The sequence below is a fragment of the Accipiter gentilis genome, chromosome 10 (genome assembly GCF_929443795.1).
Source record: "Accipiter gentilis chromosome 10, bAccGen1.1, whole genome shotgun sequence".
Taxonomy (NCBI): Eukaryota; Metazoa; Chordata; class Aves; order Accipitriformes; family Accipitridae; genus Astur; species Astur gentilis.
Window position 1 is genome coordinate 36,570,497 of NC_064889.1, and position 16,407 is coordinate 36,586,903.

Sequence of the window (16,407 nt, forward strand, 5' to 3'; positions counted from 1 at the left end):
GAGAGGCACCATGGGAGAGCCCAAGAGGCGGTGGGGAGGGCCGGGAGCCCCGTCACGTGGGTACCCCCCCCTTCCCGCCGCGCCGCGGTGCAGGCTGGGAGCTCCGAGGCGGTGGCGCCAGGAGGGACGGTGGCGGCCATTTTGTGTCTGCCTCGCTCGCCTCCGTGGAGAGGCTGGTGTGGGCGTTGCGGCTCGGGAGAGAAGAGCTCGGCTGTCTCCTTTCTGTGTAGGTCGGAGGTGCCTCCGCTATGGGCCGTAAGAAGAAGAAGCAGCTGAAGCCTTGGTGCTGGTATCCTTCTGTGTGGGATGAGGCGGGTGTGGGGAGCTGGGTGGGGGAGGGGAGCGGAGCGGCCCGGCCCGGCCCGGCCCGGCCCGGTCGGGTGTCTGTCCCGTCGCGTCCCGTCCTGTCCCATTCGCCGCCTGGCTCCTCGCTCTCCGGGCACGGGGTTCTTTTCTTCTCTCCACCCTTGTTACGGTTTGGTTCCGTGCTTGGTCGTGTTCCATTTCTGTGCTCCTTAGTGCTGGGATGGGGCCTGGTCCGTGCCCTTCCTCTGCTTCCTCCCCCCCTCCCCCCCCCCCGCCTTCTCCTCCCGCGCGGCCTAGTCCGCCCGATCCCTCTTCCCTCGCTTGAGGCCTCGGCCTCACGTCCGATCTGTGAAGCCAGGGCAGGCGGCAGCTTCTGCGGCCGGCTGTCCCTGGCGCTCTTGTGGCCAGGCCCGGTGGGATTGCCGGGGACGTGAGGAAAATGGAGAGCCGTCTTTATCCCCCAGGGGGAAGGATGTTAACGGGAGAAACCCCTGCCTCTGATAAATAAAGTTATTCAAGAAGAAGTGGGGCAGATGTGGTTAAAAGAGGCTTTTTGAAAACTTTTTTTTGTGGGGGGAAGGAGTTACTTTCAAATTTGTAATTGCTGCATCAAAGTCACATAATTTCTCAGGAGCCGGAAGTACTGGTGGATTTTTCTTTGATCACTCCTTCAGTCCTTCATAATCTGCTTTTTGTTGGGGGGTGATTATAGATTTACCGTTTCTTTCTCTAAAACGTTTCTGGCCAATTTAAATTTGTTTAATAAAGGAATTTATAACCTGCTCCGAGATCTGTTACCATTTTATGTTGGAAGGCATCAGTGCTTCTGTTTGAGATACTAATATATTTAAAGTTTTGGTGGAAGTGAGGGACATATTGTGTTAACTAGGAACAGCTAATAAATAACAAATGTGTATTTGTCTTACTTAAGAAGATATGTGTGGAGCATTTGCTGAAATATTAATGCTGACCTGCAGACAGGAAATACAGTTTGCCTCTTCTGTCACATAGTTGTCCAGAAGGTTCTTTGCTTAAAATCTTTCTGTTTAAAAACCGAGAATTCTTTAATGACTGCAGCGAGTTATATGTTGCCATAAGAATTGGTAGCTGGATAACTGAAAAGGAAAGGAATTTTTAACTAAAACCTTTGTTCTCTTTTATAAAATAGGCACTTTGAAGTAGTTAGCATAACTGCCCTTTTGTGGATTTCAAGTGTATTTCTCCGTTAATGCTTTAGCAACTTTATTTTAATATACATGTGTGCAGAGAAGCAGTGAGTCCACTTAGAAATAACTAGGACTTGAAAAGCATGTGTCAAAGAATCAAATGATGATTCTGATTGCCTGGACACGTCTTGCCGGTTTTGTACCTATCTGAAGGGAAGTGCTGCATGGTGTGAGGGGGAGGTTTGGTTTCAGACATCCATGAATTATTTGTCATCCTTTGAATGCTCAGAGATGCTTCCTATGCTTTTTCCTTTTTTTGCTTTAGGAAAAATTACAATGATGCTCATTAGCTTATATTATATAGAAGGTCACTTTTGGGATTAAATATTTCCTTGACAGTCTTCAATAGGTATTGTAACAGGGATTTTGATGATGAAAAAATCCTTATACAGCATCAAAAAGCAAAGCACTTTAAATGCCATATATGTCATAAGAAACTGTATACAGGACCTGGTTTAGCTATACACTGCATGCAGGTAAGAAGTTTTAGGCTTACATAAGCTTTTCTTAGCAGTATCTAAAATTGGAATTAATAGTGAACTTAAAAAGGTGGTAGGTTTGGGGCTTCCAGAGTCTTAAAAACTGATAAGAAAGACAGCAATGGTCTGTTTCCAGAACAGGAGTTCTGCTGTGTCAGCAGTTGTATGGAGAGTATGCAGTAGAGATCTCTGCCATCACTTTTGGGGTGTAGGAACTATATTGTCTTGGTGTTCAGAAGGCAAATTTATATAAACTGGTTGTAGAAGCTAATAGTAGTTAACAGTGATTAGGAAGCACATGTCTATAAAGTGCTTGGCCAGAGAGATTCTTCCCATTAAAGATGTTCAAAGGAACATCTTGAAACTGGCTGAAGAACACAGAGACTCTAACCTGAACTGTGGTCAGGAGGATTTTTAAATTTTTTTTCTTTAGGTACATAAAGAAACAATAGATGCTGTTCCAAATGCTATTCCCGGAAGAACAGACATTGAACTGGAAATCTATGGCATGGAGGGCATTCCAGAAAAAGATATGGAGGAACGAAGGAGGTTACTTGAACAAAAAACTCAGGGTAAAGTGTATTCTAGCTAGTTATCTGTTATTTTCTGAGTCTGTTTCTTACTGATACTAAACTGTGTGATACAGGATTCGCTTCTCAGAAGAGTAAGGGTTGGGTTTAATGCATTCTTTAACTGCAACTCTAGACGTTTGCCAGTTGAGAGATATTTTTCTTTTCCCTTTCAGAAGTAGCTGCATGCCAGTGCAGCTGTAACAATTACCTAATTAATATGGGGATGGTGATTTTATTTTTGAGGGTAAGGGGAGGAAAGGCCAGGGGTGATACAATTGTGATGCCCAAATATTTAGATTTCTTTGCTGTTTAAGTACACCTTTGTTTGAACTGCTTTGGCTTATTCTGGACAGTGTGAGACTGACCCATTTATGTTGAGGGTCATTACAGTGTGAGTCACGTTCCTTCCCTTTATTATTTATGTGTATAGATAGGCTCACTTAGTTTGTCTTTGTGCTTCGATGAATTTTTGAACATGCTGATAAAATTTGAATTTTATTATTTTCATTCCAGCTAGAATACCCCAGATAAAACGAATTTTACAGAATATAATTTGTCTTCAGTCTGACCATATACATTGTACTCTTTAGCAGAGAGCCAGAAAAAGAAACAACAGGATGATTCTGATGAGTATGAAGATGATGAATCTGCAGCTTCAACTTCATTTCAACCCCAGCAAGTTCAGCCACAGCAGGGGTACATTCCCCCAATGGCACAACCAGGTTTGCCTCCTGTGCCGGGTGCACCAGGAATGCCTCCAGGTGAGATGATGTTTTAAGATAGTTACTGAATAGCTGAGTAGAAACACAAATTGCTGCTTGTATGCTGGAATAATTGCCCTTTCTAATGCTGGGTGTTAGAGGTCACAAAATAGTTTCAAGGTGCACATAAGCAGTTTCTTAATTTTCTTCCCTCATTCTGTGTGTGCATACACATCTTCCTTTGTGAAGTAGATTAAGATACCTAATGCTTGCAGCTAGATTGAAGGAATATGGTAGTAAGACAGATTAGTACTTTAAACATAAGTCTACCAATGGTACTTGTTTGTGGTATCTTGTAACAAGATTTTGGAAACGGCAGAAAGGCTGCCATATATCTATAGACTGCTAACATAGAACAGGCAGTTCATACACAGGCCACAAATATATTGAGTAAAGAATTTTGATCAATGACAGTGAGCGAAAACTGGTCTCTTCTCATTATATTTTCTGTAATGATAAGTCATGAACTTTGGAGATTAATAAGAAAATTTACACAGACTTGCAGGAATGAGAACAATGATTCTAAGTCAGACTTGCAGATAATATTTTATATTGTGTTGTTTGTAAGCAGTGTTATTTCAAAAAAACAGTCTTTTAGAGCTACCCGTTAAGCATTTATCCATTCTAAATTTATTAGTTGAGATTTGTTAGTGACTGTATGTTGTTGGAGTTGCTTAAAATTTTTTTTTCTTTTAAGGTATACCACCATTAATGGCAGGTGTTCCACCTATGATGCCTGGAATGCCTCCAGTTATGCCTGGAATGCCGCCTGGGTGAGTAGCAAGAAAGACTTAATATTACATGTTCATACTGTGCATTTTAAACTGTCACAGAAAAAGTAAAGCTAATGAGAAAAATGTACATAGGGACCTGTGAACTCTGTAACCTTAATACTGAGACTAACCAAATAACTGGATGGCTGTAAACCAACATTAAAAATATGGCCAAACTGTGAGTTTATGTATAAAGTATGTTGCCTTTCTTCTAACTTCATTGACTAGTAGTATAGTAATTTAAAGTTCTGTTGTGTTGGTTTAGAGCCTTCTGTGAACCACTGTTCCTTTGTGTATTGTACATATGTTGTGCATCTGGTTATCAGTCATCAACCTAACAGGAAAAAAATGCTGAATAGTTTAAATTTTTCTTGTATGTTGGGCAAAAGTAAGATGTTGGTTTTTGTTTGTTTGGGTTTGACACCATACCCTATCACAATGTGTTTGGACAATCACAGTTAGATTTTTGATTTTGTCATAAATTTTCACAGATTACATCAACAGAGAAAATACATGCAGTCATTTTGTGGTGGAAACATGTAAGCATCTCATTAATGTAATTCTAGGTACATTCATTATGCCATTTTATGTCATGTTTTTGATAAGCTTGAAATTGTCTTACTGAAAACCTCAAGTACTGCCTACGAATTTGTGGAAAATGTTAGGTTTTGTTATTATATAATATCTGAAGTTTCTATACTTTATCTAAATGAATATTACAAAACTGTATGTTATGAGAAATGCATTCTATAAAATAACAAAATAGACCCTTGGGGACTTACAGCCTCTATTGAATCAGGGTACAGCTCCATGTGCTCAATCCTTAGCCCTGTAGGACATACTGCAGGAACTTCGCTTCTAAGTTTTAAAGTTCACTGAGGTGAAAGATTGTTCTCTTCTGAGACATAAATGTTGTTTTAACAGTCTTTGAATTTAAAAACCATGTCATAGTGGAACATCTTGTGGATGCTCAACATGAATGTAGCTTTTTTCTGGGTGCAAACTGAACAGAATTTTATCAGGCTTGCTGGTGCTTAGTCCTCCTTAAACACTTTGTTAACTTCAGGTGAATGTAATGTCATCTAGTGAAAGACAAATTAATTTGCCAAAAATTCACTGCGCTTTTCTGTGAAATTTAAGGGGAGGGTGGTATGGTATTACGTTATGCTTTTCTCTAGTTTGGTCTAAAATTTTGCTTACTTAACCTGATGATAATTTTGTTTAAAAATGAGCAAAGAAGAATTAGGTCCTAGGAAGCAACTTTGGTTTTAGTGTGACACTAGTTCTAGCACTATCCCTGCAGTTTCTCTGAAAGTCATCTTTCTGGTGGCAGCAGGCAGTGGTCAGCCAGCACTTTTTTTGGGAGTCTAACAGATAGTTGTCAAAATGGGTGGCAAGACTGACTTTGCCTTCTCCAACCATTAACCTAAAAAAGGGGCGATGGTACTATGTTCCCAGTCACTACTGCTTCTGCATTGGTTGTTCCTTTTGTAGCAGTGGTAGACAAGTTGAGAATAAAAACAAGACTGGGTAGCAGTTTGCTGTACAGAATGAATGCTTGCCCATTTATGATGATTTGTTTTGATTTTGAAACAGCAATGGTGAAGGTGTCTTGACTTTGTCATAGAAATAGAAACTACTTCTTAGTGGGGTTTTGGTATGCACTTGGCTGCTACGTATCTACTTATCATACTAACTAAAGTAATAACCATTCCTTTATTCTGTTTCCCTAATCCAGCTTCAAGTGTCTGGAAAAATTTAAGCAAACTTAAGCTACACTTGGGTTTGTTCCCTGTAAAAGAGTTGTAACATATTTATCTATAGCTTCTCAGTGTAAAAGCACTTAGTGTTGTAGATAGCTTATTTTTATTAAGTTGCAGCCCTGTGCAGGAGGAATTTGCCTTTATTAAGGGTTGTATGTATGGTTTAGATGGGGAACATGTATTAATTTGTAGTGTGGTTTAGTAGATAAGGATAAAAGGAGTCATTTAGATGCCACCTTTCTGTTAGGGAAATGCAGACCAATTTTTTTCTCCAGGTATCAGTAGCAAGGGGGGGGAGGGGGGAACAAACCTGTTTTTAATATGAAGGAAAAATATGCCATAGTAAGGACTGCTAATTTAAAAAATTTCTTTTTAAATCCCACTTTTCTATCCTTTAGTGTAGGGAATATTTACTGTAATTGAAACTCCAGAAGCTCTCTTACCCTGTGGTCTCTGCTCTGTTTTTATCAGTATTTTGTGGCTAGTTCTACAGATTTGGGTTGTCTGCCATTCACTAGAGGAAGGAGAATGTTAAAATAATGTGAGGGTGCTATAACCAGAAAGAGACTTGTAGTGTCAGAAAGGAGTAATAGCAGATGTACAGTGATTTTAGTGTGATTGGAGTTAGCTGGTTTTCCTACTTTCAGATTTTCTTGAGTGTACTGAGAGCGGGTTCTTTGAACACTCTGCTGAAACTAGTAGTCTGAAATAGGTTTCAAGAGAGACACCAGTTCTGGAAATCTGATAATAGAACAAGTGAAAGTTTGAGGAATTAAAGTTCAAATAAAAAGTCTTGGGGGGGTGTTTCTTGGTGTGGTGTGTGCTGGGGTTGTTTTGTTTTGTTTTTTTTTCTTGTGGAAAAACATTTCTGACTATGGAGTCAGCTGGTTTTGAATTGCCTCTGTTGAGAGCTTCTTGAAATTATTTACCATAATTTTTTATCATATACAGGTATGTGCCAATTATCTTAACAGTTTATCATGAGTGTTCATACCAGTGCTCATTTTCCATTTAATAGGATGATGCCGATGGGTGGAATGATGCCTCCTGGGCCAGGAATACCACCTCTTATGCCTGGTATGCCACCAGGTAGGTCAGGATTGTCAAACTCATACTATGTTGTGAGCTAAACTACATTTATTTATTTCCACTGAGATTTAGAATTTATATAAAGACTATACAGACTTATGCCACCACCTTGGTGTGGATTTATTGCCACAGAAGCCAGTCTTGTGCTTTTGATTATAAATAATTATTTGTGTTTGGTACCACTTTGAAGGTAAAAAATAGAATATAGTTTTCTTTTCCTGTTGTACTTTCTCTGGCTTTTGTGTTGCCTAGTCTCTCTTCATCCCTTTTTTTAATGTCTGTGGCTGCACCTGGAAAATGGTAATGATTGAAAATGTTGTGGGAAATGAGAAATACCCAAGTAATGAATCTGCTGTGTGAAGAAACTAACTGTAATTTTGGTCTCTTACCATAGCTAGAGGAGACATTTCTCTTGTGCAGTTCTTAAGCAGCCTTTAAGTTCTGAGAGTGTCCCACCTGACCAGCAGCTATGCTTTGATGGCTTGAGATTTGGTGGTTTGCCCGTATTTCTCACTGGAGGAGGAAGCAAGCCACTAGGACAGTTACAGCCTAGTTCTGCTGCACAGTAATATGATGGAACCCACCTGAGCTGTTAACTTCTCATCTCTGAACCTCTCCTAGTGCCCTGCACATACAAAGTGCATGTATTGTGATGGTACGCTCCAAAAAGTAGCCTTGTGGCACTGTTCCACTGTGCTAAAGACCCATAGCAAAGCTGATCTGTGTTTTGATTAAAGTTCTGATACCATTCATAATGGCTGCATCTTTTGGATTTTGTAACAGTCTTATCCATGTGCTTGGCAGGATAGGTGCAGTGTGTTGGAAACAGTTACTGCATTAATTGCATTGATTTATTGAGAGCATAAACATCATTTAAGCTCTAGTAGAAAACACAACTTAGTTCAGTATTGCTCTGAAGTGTTTGAGGTTACTGCCTATGCAGGGACATTTATTGGTGGCTGCTGACATTACCCTTTGTCATGTTTTATTTTACTATTGTCTTAAAAATACACCTTCATTGTGGGAGAGTTTGTTCTAAGGAACACTGTGAACAGAATCCTCTAAAGGAGTATTCTTACTTCTTCAGCCTAATTTTTTACTGGTTCTTTGGTTTGTAGGTATGCCGCCGCCTGTTGGGCCTCGTCCTGGGATGCCTCCAATGACACAAGCACAGCCTGTTACAGCACCGGGCATTCTTAACAGACCTCCAGCTCCTGCTGCATCGGCACCTACCCCCCAGCCTCCAGTTACTAAACCACTCTTCCCAAGTGCGGGGCAGGTAAGGTGTCTCATAGCTTGGAATCTACTGTTGCATTCTTCAAACTGCCGCTGTGTCAACAGTGTCTATTCTTCCTTATTGAGGAGGCCCAAGAAATGACTGTTTAAGTTTCTTGCTTGTGTTGATTCCTAAGTTTAATTCAGTGTAGTGCTTGAATGAATTTTAAAAGATTCTTTTGTTTGTCTTACAACAGCCATGAAACCAGACAGAAGTTCTGTAAGCACGTGGGGAAGAAAGGAGTAGGCAAAACGCTTCTTTCTTTAATCCCTTTAGTTTGTCGTTAATAAGGGTGCTTTGGGTGGGTGAAGGGATGTGCTAGTCAGCTACAGGAATCTGATTGCATAGAACTTTACCTAAAATTTCCAAAGTATAAATCTTGACATGACTTGTTCTTTCCTATTCTTTTCATAATGGGCTCTTTACCCATAGATGGACTAATTTATTCTATAGTCTTGTTAAACTGGTTAAACACTGCCTGAATTAGGTGGGTTTTTACTTTAAAAAGTTTATGAGTAAGTTAAGGTAGTAAAAAACTGTTTAAATGTTTTGGGGAGGGAAGTGGGGAATTGATCATGGCTTGTGACCTCTACCCTTTGATTGCACTTGTGTATAAGTCCTGAAGTTTTTACTTGCTTTCAAGTATGTTGCAGAAACCTTTGTAGTGTACTATTTGCATTTTGGACTTCTGCAGGGAAGATACTCGTTTACAAAAACACAGTCCTTTCATAAGAAAAGACTTAGCATAAGAAATCCTTTCATCTGGATACTTTCCACCCATTTGTTTGGAGACTTTTCACTGTTTCCTTTCTTTTATGCTACAGATGGGGACACCTGTCACAAGCTCAAGTGCAGCTTCCTCCAATTCAGAAAGTCTGTCAGCATCTTCTAACGCTCTGTTTCCTAGCACAGCACAAGTACGCAGGAAGTCACAGTTAAAAACCAATTGCTTTGCAACTTAACCCTTTGGACCGTTCTGTAAAATCTAAAATTGACTAAACATCTTCAGATAATTTCTGTTATATTCCTGATTATGTTTAGCTGGTAAAACTGCAGAGTCCTTGATTGCGAGTTGCATCTTACTAGAAATAAGCATGTTAAAGTGCCCAATTTTTCTTAGTGTGAAAGAATGAAATGTTACATCCTGGTTCTAAAGGGTTAAAAAAGCATGAAAGCAGTTAAATGCATTTTAGTGGGCAGTGGTTAGCTTGATGCATGGTGAAGGCTTTTTAGTTTATGTTGTTTAATATGGTACATCATAATGTAGGGAACTTTTTAATTTGCATTATGTGCAAAAAATGGAAATACTTTTTGTTTGGAAAGTTCAGATAATTGTAAATGTGCAGTGACTAGAAACAAAAGCATTCTCTCATAACTAAAGCTTGCTTTGGATATTGCTGCATCTTCAGAGAAAACCTGGTAAAGCAAATTTTTCTTGTCTTAACAGTTAATTTGAGAAAAAAGTAGGAAAGATGAGATGCTGGAATCTGTAGTGGACCTCGTATCTGCCTTCAGTTGATTCTTCATTAACAAGGGAGATTAAAGATCGATAGAGAGACCGTACTTTGTGAAAATATTGCAGTATTTTTGTAGAGAGAACGCTTAAAAGAAAACCCCTGACACAATAGAGCTTTTTAAAGTATTTAATTAAAACATTTCTTAAATATCTAATTTTAATGAATACTAACACTTTGAGCTGTACTCTAAACTAATGGTTGCTAAAGTATGCTAATAATTTAGCAAGAGAACAATGAATTTATACTTACAGGCTTTTAATAAAACAGCGATTCAGGAAAGATTTAGACATTTACCAAACTCAGTATTTGAGATATAAATCTTGATAGGTTTTTTTTTTGTTCTTGTTCCTTTTTTCTAGTTGTGGCTTTTGACCTGCAAATTTTAGACTTTCCAGTGTGTGTGTGTGTATATATGTGTATATACTGGGTTTTATTTTGTCTTGTTTTCAGTTGCTCTAGTATGCGATAAGGCTGAACTTTACTTTTGTCAAGCTTGTTTTAATTATGTGTCTCACTGGAAGGTTTCAGAGGTCTTAACAGACATCATTTAAGTTTTATTATGCTTTGAGAAATAAATATTGATCTATCTCTGTGTTTCACAGGCTGCAGCAGCTGTTCCAGGTCCAGTTGGTACTGATTTCAAACCTTTGAATTCTACACCTGCAACAACAACAGAACCCCCAAAACCTACATTCCCTGCTTACACACAGTCTACAGCCTCAACCACTAGCACGACAAACAGTACTGCAGCTAAACCAGCTACATCTATAACAAGTAAGCCTGCTACACTCACAACAACCAGTGCAACCAGTAAGTTGATCCATCCAGATGAGGATATATCACTGGTAAGTTAAAATATTTTCATTGTCTTACTGAAAAATGCAATTTGTGCTGATAATGGCTGATTAAATAGAATTTCTTCTGTGCTCTGCGTTATGCATATTTTAATAAAGGTGAGAGTGCAAACTGCAGAATTAATGTAACAGAACCTTTCATTGAGAAGACTTCCTCAGTTGCAGAGTGATGACTGGCATATTGCAATGATCCTGCTGCAGATCTAAGCCTTATTTTTGTTGGTGATAGGAAATTACTCAACCCAAAATATAATTTGGACTTTTTCTGGATGTTACTTAACCTTGAAGTTAAATAGATACAGCTGATGAGTGTAGGACAAAAGAATTAACAGTTTGAAGTGGTCTTGGTGCTGCTACAGCAGTCAGAAACACAGAATTTATGGATAAAACAAATGAACCTTAATTTCAGTTTGGATATTTAGATTTGTGTTTGGCTCTTTTGTCTCAACTTGTTATGAGGAAGAGGCTTTCTTCAGCTGAGGGAGGAAGAGAATTTGTGTTGCATGCAAAATGCTAGATTGGCCAGTATTTATACAGTAACTTTGAAGGAAGGGGAAAAAAATCCAAATGCTACTCTGTAACGTTACTAGTAGCAGTCTTTGAACTTGGAAGGTAGTTGAAATAGTTCAGTCCCTGTAATCTATTTTGTTACACTTTTATTTACTCTGCTTTTGGTGAGTTTTAGTCTTACAATGTGTTATGGTTGTCTGTTCCTGGTTTTAGGAAGAGAGGAGGGCGCAGTTGCCTAAATATCAGCGTAATCTTCCTCGACCAGGACAAGCTTCCTTGGGTAATCCACCAGTTGGACCAATTGGAGGTATGATGCCACCACAGCCAGGAATTCCTCCACAACAACAAGGAATGAGACCTCCCATGCCACCTCATGGTAATCATAAGTTTCCTAGCTTTCTTTTCTTCAAAAAATTTGTCTTTGCTATAAACTTTTTTAAAACTTGAAGTGGCATATACTAGTGGGGGGAAGTGCATGTGTGAAGCTTTTCACAAAATGCAACTTCTGCCCATTATTTAAAAAAAAATAAATAAAAAATTCTTTGCATCTTAAATGTTCTATTTATAGGTCAGTATGGTGCTCATCACCAGGGCATGCCAGGATATCTTCCTGGAGCCATGCCTCCATACGGTCAGGGACCTCCGATGGTGCCCCCTTACCAAAGTGGACCTCCTCGACCTCCAATGGGAATGAGACCTCCTGTAATGTCGCAAGGTGGCCGCTACTGATGCTACTACACACGCTCTAATAGGTTTGGAGATTAAACCTTTTCTCATCTTGTGCTGTTAATATAGCCGAGCTTCCGTCAATTAAGGCTTCATTGTGACTTTAAAAAAAATAAGTATCTTCCCACATGCAAGGAGCTATTGGACATTCTTATTTTACACGGGAAAAATTATTTGGAATAATAACAGGAACTTTTCCTGATGTTGCAATTTATACTGTATGGCTTCTTTTTCATGTTTCATCTAGGTTTTTAGAAGTGAAGTATAGTAAATATGGTTCGTTAAATTGTGAAGGCGCTGGAATTACATGAACATACCACCTTAAAGGCAAGTTCTGTAACATTATGTTGCTATTTGTGAAATGATGCCTTCACAGCACTTCAAGTGCTGTTGGACTTCATGTCCCCAACATAGTTTGGTGAGGGCTGTAACTGTTCCCAACTACTTGTACATTTAAGTCTGAACTTGTAACAATATTTAATGTATTTAGAGTTCCTCCTGTTTCAGGGTTTAAGTAAACTGACCCACTAAGGTCGTGTGACTTTTCTGTACTGTTATAAACTTCATTGTAATAAAAGAAGAGAAAAATTTATATGCCTTTTTATTCATGACCAGCTGTGGACAACTGCCTGAAAGGTTTGTACAGATGCATGCCATGGTAGCTATTGGTGTAATGAACACGGTTATTGGTGCTGTTTTGATAAAATCTGAATTCCTTGTTCTAAAATTAAGTCAATACTTAGCTGCACGTCTGAGTAGACAAAGACCTGTACACTTATTAACTGACTCCTCAAAAATGAGGCTGCAGGAGGCACATCTTAATTCTTGCTTGTAACTTTTCTTAATGCATATGTTTCTTTATTTGTGCTTTCTTGTCCTCAATAAATTTTAAATGATTTCTAGTCCTGGCACTTGTAGGATGTAAAAGTGATTGCTCTAAGATGCATCCTGGTGCCAGATGTGTCCTGTTAGTTCATTCTTTGACTGACTCTTTAATTTGCAAATGCATATGAATTTCAGGAGCCTTTTAGATGAAGATTTCTAGAAGCTTAGGTGCATGTCACATGGGTGAGTGACTTCCAGTTGATGTTGTATTGAAGTTGACCTGCAAAAGAGAAAAAGTAGCTTGACCTTCTCAGTGTATAAAAGAGAGAAGAGGGGCAAGAGTAGTATGTTATATGCTGTATTTTTACTTTAAATGTTCAGAATTTCAGATCTCAGCAGAGCCTAAAAGATGAACCATCCATTTTGTGCTATGATCAGATGTTGGCTGAGTTTCTTGAGCCGTTTAGTGGAAGTGTCTATAGTAAGAGACCTTTTTATCAGGTCTTCTAATTACAGTCATCAGAGGCCTTCCCCATATGAGTTAGCCATTTACCTGTTTATAAGAGTAGAGTGATAAATTACTGTCAAGGTTGTAATTCTCTGAATGTCTGACATCACTGTGTAGTGTGCTATATTTCTGATAAGAATGAAAATGTAGAGGGAAACTTTTTGGAGGGAAGTGAGAGCTTCTCTTGCCTTTCCACAACAGGGGAAAAAAGGAGTGGTGAATTTTTCATTTGCAGGTCAACTTTAAATACATGTTCCAGCCTCAAGCTTTATCTATGCAATTTAATTTATTGAGATACCTTCTTTTAGGGTAGGTTAGAAAGATTATCAGCATTTTTGTTATCAGTTTGTGTTCCATACATGTTTTTGTAGATGGTGGAGGTTTTTTTCACTTAATTATAATACTGAGCATTTTGGCTCTTTTTCTTGAAAGTCTTGGGGTTTTTTAGCTGCACTTAAGTACTTCATGTGGCTTTATTCTGTACTGTCTCTTAATAGTATTTTAGCCGTACTGTATTTGTGGACTACATTGTATCTGAGGTTCAAACACGGGGTCATGGAATGGCTCATAAAAGCACCAGAGCATCCAGTACACTCTAATTGTAGCTGAATGGCCTTAGTTTAACCATTAAGAATTGTCAGGCACTTTTTCTGAAGTATTTAGCAGTTTTAAGACCATAACTCCAAGCCTCTGTTGAGAAGCAGTTTTCTCTGATCACTGGTATCTACTGATCACCTGTCAGATGTGCAGTATTTGGCTTGCAGATGTGCTGAGTGGGCCTTGACGTCAGATCTTTTGTTAGCTCTTCATCTTGCTTTATACATAAGTCTAACAGATAAAACTGTTTTGCTTAGGCAATGCTTTTATACTGTGTTTTTCTTCTGTTTTTCTTTATCTAATAAGGATAATGACAAAACACTGGAGGAATTTTTACAGTGTCTTACATTCATCCTTTTTGTAATACTACACATAAAATTCATACAGTATAAATTGATCTTAACTTCTGCTTTTAAAACTATAGAACTTCTTGCTTTTTCTGAAGATCATATTGTTGCTGTAAGGATGCTTTGCCCTCCTGCCCCTAGTAAAGCAAATACCTTCTCCCTTCGGTGTCTTTCACTGGTATGTTGTTTTCAGACCCCTACTTTTCCTGGGATAAATACTTGAAAACCTTACTGCATGTACTGTTAACTCAGCATATTCTGCAAGTTGTATTAATTAAGTTTCCCTCTTTTAAACAGTGAATGTCTCATTGTTCTGATAATGGTACCATTTTGTAGCTAATACTACGTAGACTTACAGCTTGGATGCATTTTAAGATTGAACTTTCCTTAGTAGTAATGTATGATAATCCCTCAACTAAGTACTGCCACATATTATTCATATGGTACTCTAATAAGCTTCAACCAACAGGTGAACAATTTTTCCATGATTTCTCATGTGGATACTTATTTTCCTGCTCCTGTCATTTCTGTGCTGTAAGAGCTGTGATGTGGCTATCTTGTGTCTCTTGTGTGTACTCTTCTGTAAACAGGCGGGTATTTCAGTGCATATGTTGTCTGTTGGTCCCCTCCTTCATTTCTTTGGATACTGCTTCTTAATGTTCAGAGAGTTGGATTTATGGTGCATTTTCCCAAAAAGAGGAAAATTACTTTGAATGTAGTAATTGCTTGTATAAAGACTAAGGCTTGGTTTACAGTACAAAGTTTAACTACCATAGTTTTGCCAGCAAAATCCCTAATGTAATGCAGCCATGCAGACAATTTTTTTGCTTTAGTTAATCTCTCCCTGGAAGGAGATTGCAGATGTCTTTATGGTTACAGAAGAGCATATCTCTTTTGTATCTGTTGCAGGACTCTAGTGATATAATTACGTAGGCAGAAGCTTTGTATTTCAGTTGTTGCCTAAATTATATGGCAGATTTTGTAGTAAAATTAAAACTTCCAAGTGGATTTTGATCAATCTTTAAATTGGAATGTAATGCAAAAAAACAGACTACAAGAAAATGTTCAGACACAGGTGGGAAAATGTTTAGCAAAATACTTAGAATTTATAGCATCTAAGACTTGCTTAAGAGATTCTAAGTTATTTTATGCATGGCCTCTCAATATCATTATGAGAGGCTGATCTTATATCTGCTGATTTTTAGAGCAAAAGGGATGAGATTGGCATGAAAGAACCTTGGAAAAGCCTGGGCTAGTTTTTCAGAAGTCTTGATATGACTGTTTCGTACTGCCTTTAAAATATCTGCCTTTGGCAAAGGTTGCTTTAAATAAAGTCTTGAAATTAGCTGGCTTATGTAAACTAAAAATTTCTTCTCCTGGTACTTCTGGGGGTTTAAAATTTTTTTTTCTTCCACAGATGAGATTATTTTTTTTTTTTAGGTGCTGATAATAAATTTGAGGCTGGGATGTATATCTAATAATTTCAGTGGATAACACTTCCTCGCTCTGTGCATGCATGGGAGAATATAAACAAGCTTCTAGAAACATATCGGCTGCATCTGCCTTCTATGGTTTCTGCAATTATTTTAGTGTATGGAGCTCTTGAACAGTACTTAAGAGACCTGTCTAACTTACTTTCTTAAAATTGAATGGAATACATAACCTGCAGTTATTTTTGTAGGAACCAAAGAGTTCTGCATACAAGATAAACAATAAAATATCAAGATTACTTCAGTTTTATAAACAGCAAGAAGGGCATTATGATTCTTCAGTTAAATTGAGACTGATATACCAGTCCATGAGCTGGGGCTGCAATTTAAAATGGTAACTAATGACACTTAATAGTAAATGTCTTAATAATTGTACTGGTCTAGCTTCTACATAAGTACTAAGGTGAGGGTGAACATTTTCAGTGGCTGATGGAATCTTTAACTCTACTTTTTGTGAACTAGTACAGTAAATACTATCAGTTATGGGAAAAATGCCCCAAGACAACTGACTTACGTTCCATTGATCAAGATACAAAGCAAAACTAACTGTCCAATTCAGAAATAGCTACCAACTGTAAGAAGTTTTGTTCGGGCCTAACAAAATAGGTGCTATAGTAGTAATTTTCTTTTGTTTGCTTGATCACTGGAATTTTGTTAACTTTGAATGCATGTCTTTCACTTAATTGGGTCATGTTTTTTCTAAAATTTAAATTTTTCTTCTTCCTATAGCCCTGCCATAGGACAGGCTGAGGCAGAGTCTCAGTGTTGCCCTGTTCAGTCTGAGGCAA

The 16,407-nt window shown here is 38.3% G+C and overlaps 1 protein-coding gene across 8 annotated transcripts; it reads left to right on the top strand.

Moving 5' to 3' along the window:
• Window positions 1-112: 112 nt before the first annotated feature.
• On the top strand, window positions 113-16,401 carry ZNF207 (zinc finger protein 207). Of its 8 annotated transcripts, XR_007507415.1 has the most exons (14): window positions 113-289; window positions 1,882-2,008; window positions 2,445-2,583; window positions 3,174-3,344; window positions 4,042-4,117; window positions 4,609-4,656; window positions 6,899-6,969; window positions 8,088-8,248; window positions 9,070-9,162; window positions 10,365-10,607; window positions 11,340-11,502; window positions 11,695-11,878; window positions 12,100-12,179; window positions 16,349-16,401. XR_007507415.1 is itself a non-coding variant. In XM_049811647.1 (13 exons), exons 1-12 carry the CDS (start codon window positions 249-251, stop codon window positions 11,853-11,855), a joined length of 1,494 nt encoding a protein of 497 aa, XP_049667604.1. In that variant the 5' UTR covers window positions 113-248; the 3' UTR covers window positions 11,856-11,878; window positions 12,100-12,444. The 8 variants fall into 8 exon arrangements, 7 of the variants coding, with proteins under 7 accessions (XP_049667604.1, XP_049667605.1, XP_049667607.1 ...); XM_049811647.1 differs by lacking the exon at window positions 16,349-16,401 and having other exon boundaries at window positions 12,100-12,444; XM_049811648.1 differs by lacking the exon at window positions 16,349-16,401 and having other exon boundaries at window positions 3,177-3,344; window positions 12,100-12,444.
• Window positions 16,402-16,407: the final 6 nt, after the last annotated feature.

Bases quoted from the DNA above. Each gene is read 5' to 3' on its own strand.
- ZNF207 (XM_049811647.1), top strand. From the start codon at position 249: ATGGGCCGTAAGAAGAAGAAGCAGCTGAAGCCTTGGTGCTG. The intron at 2,009-2,444 runs GTAAGAAGTTTT...TTTTTTCTTTAG, and splicing joins TAGCTATACACTGCATGCAG to GTACATAAAGAAACAATAGA. The intron at 4,118-4,608 runs GTGAGTAGCAAG...AAATTTTCACAG, and splicing joins ATGCCTGGAATGCCGCCTGG to ATTACATCAACAGAGAAAAT.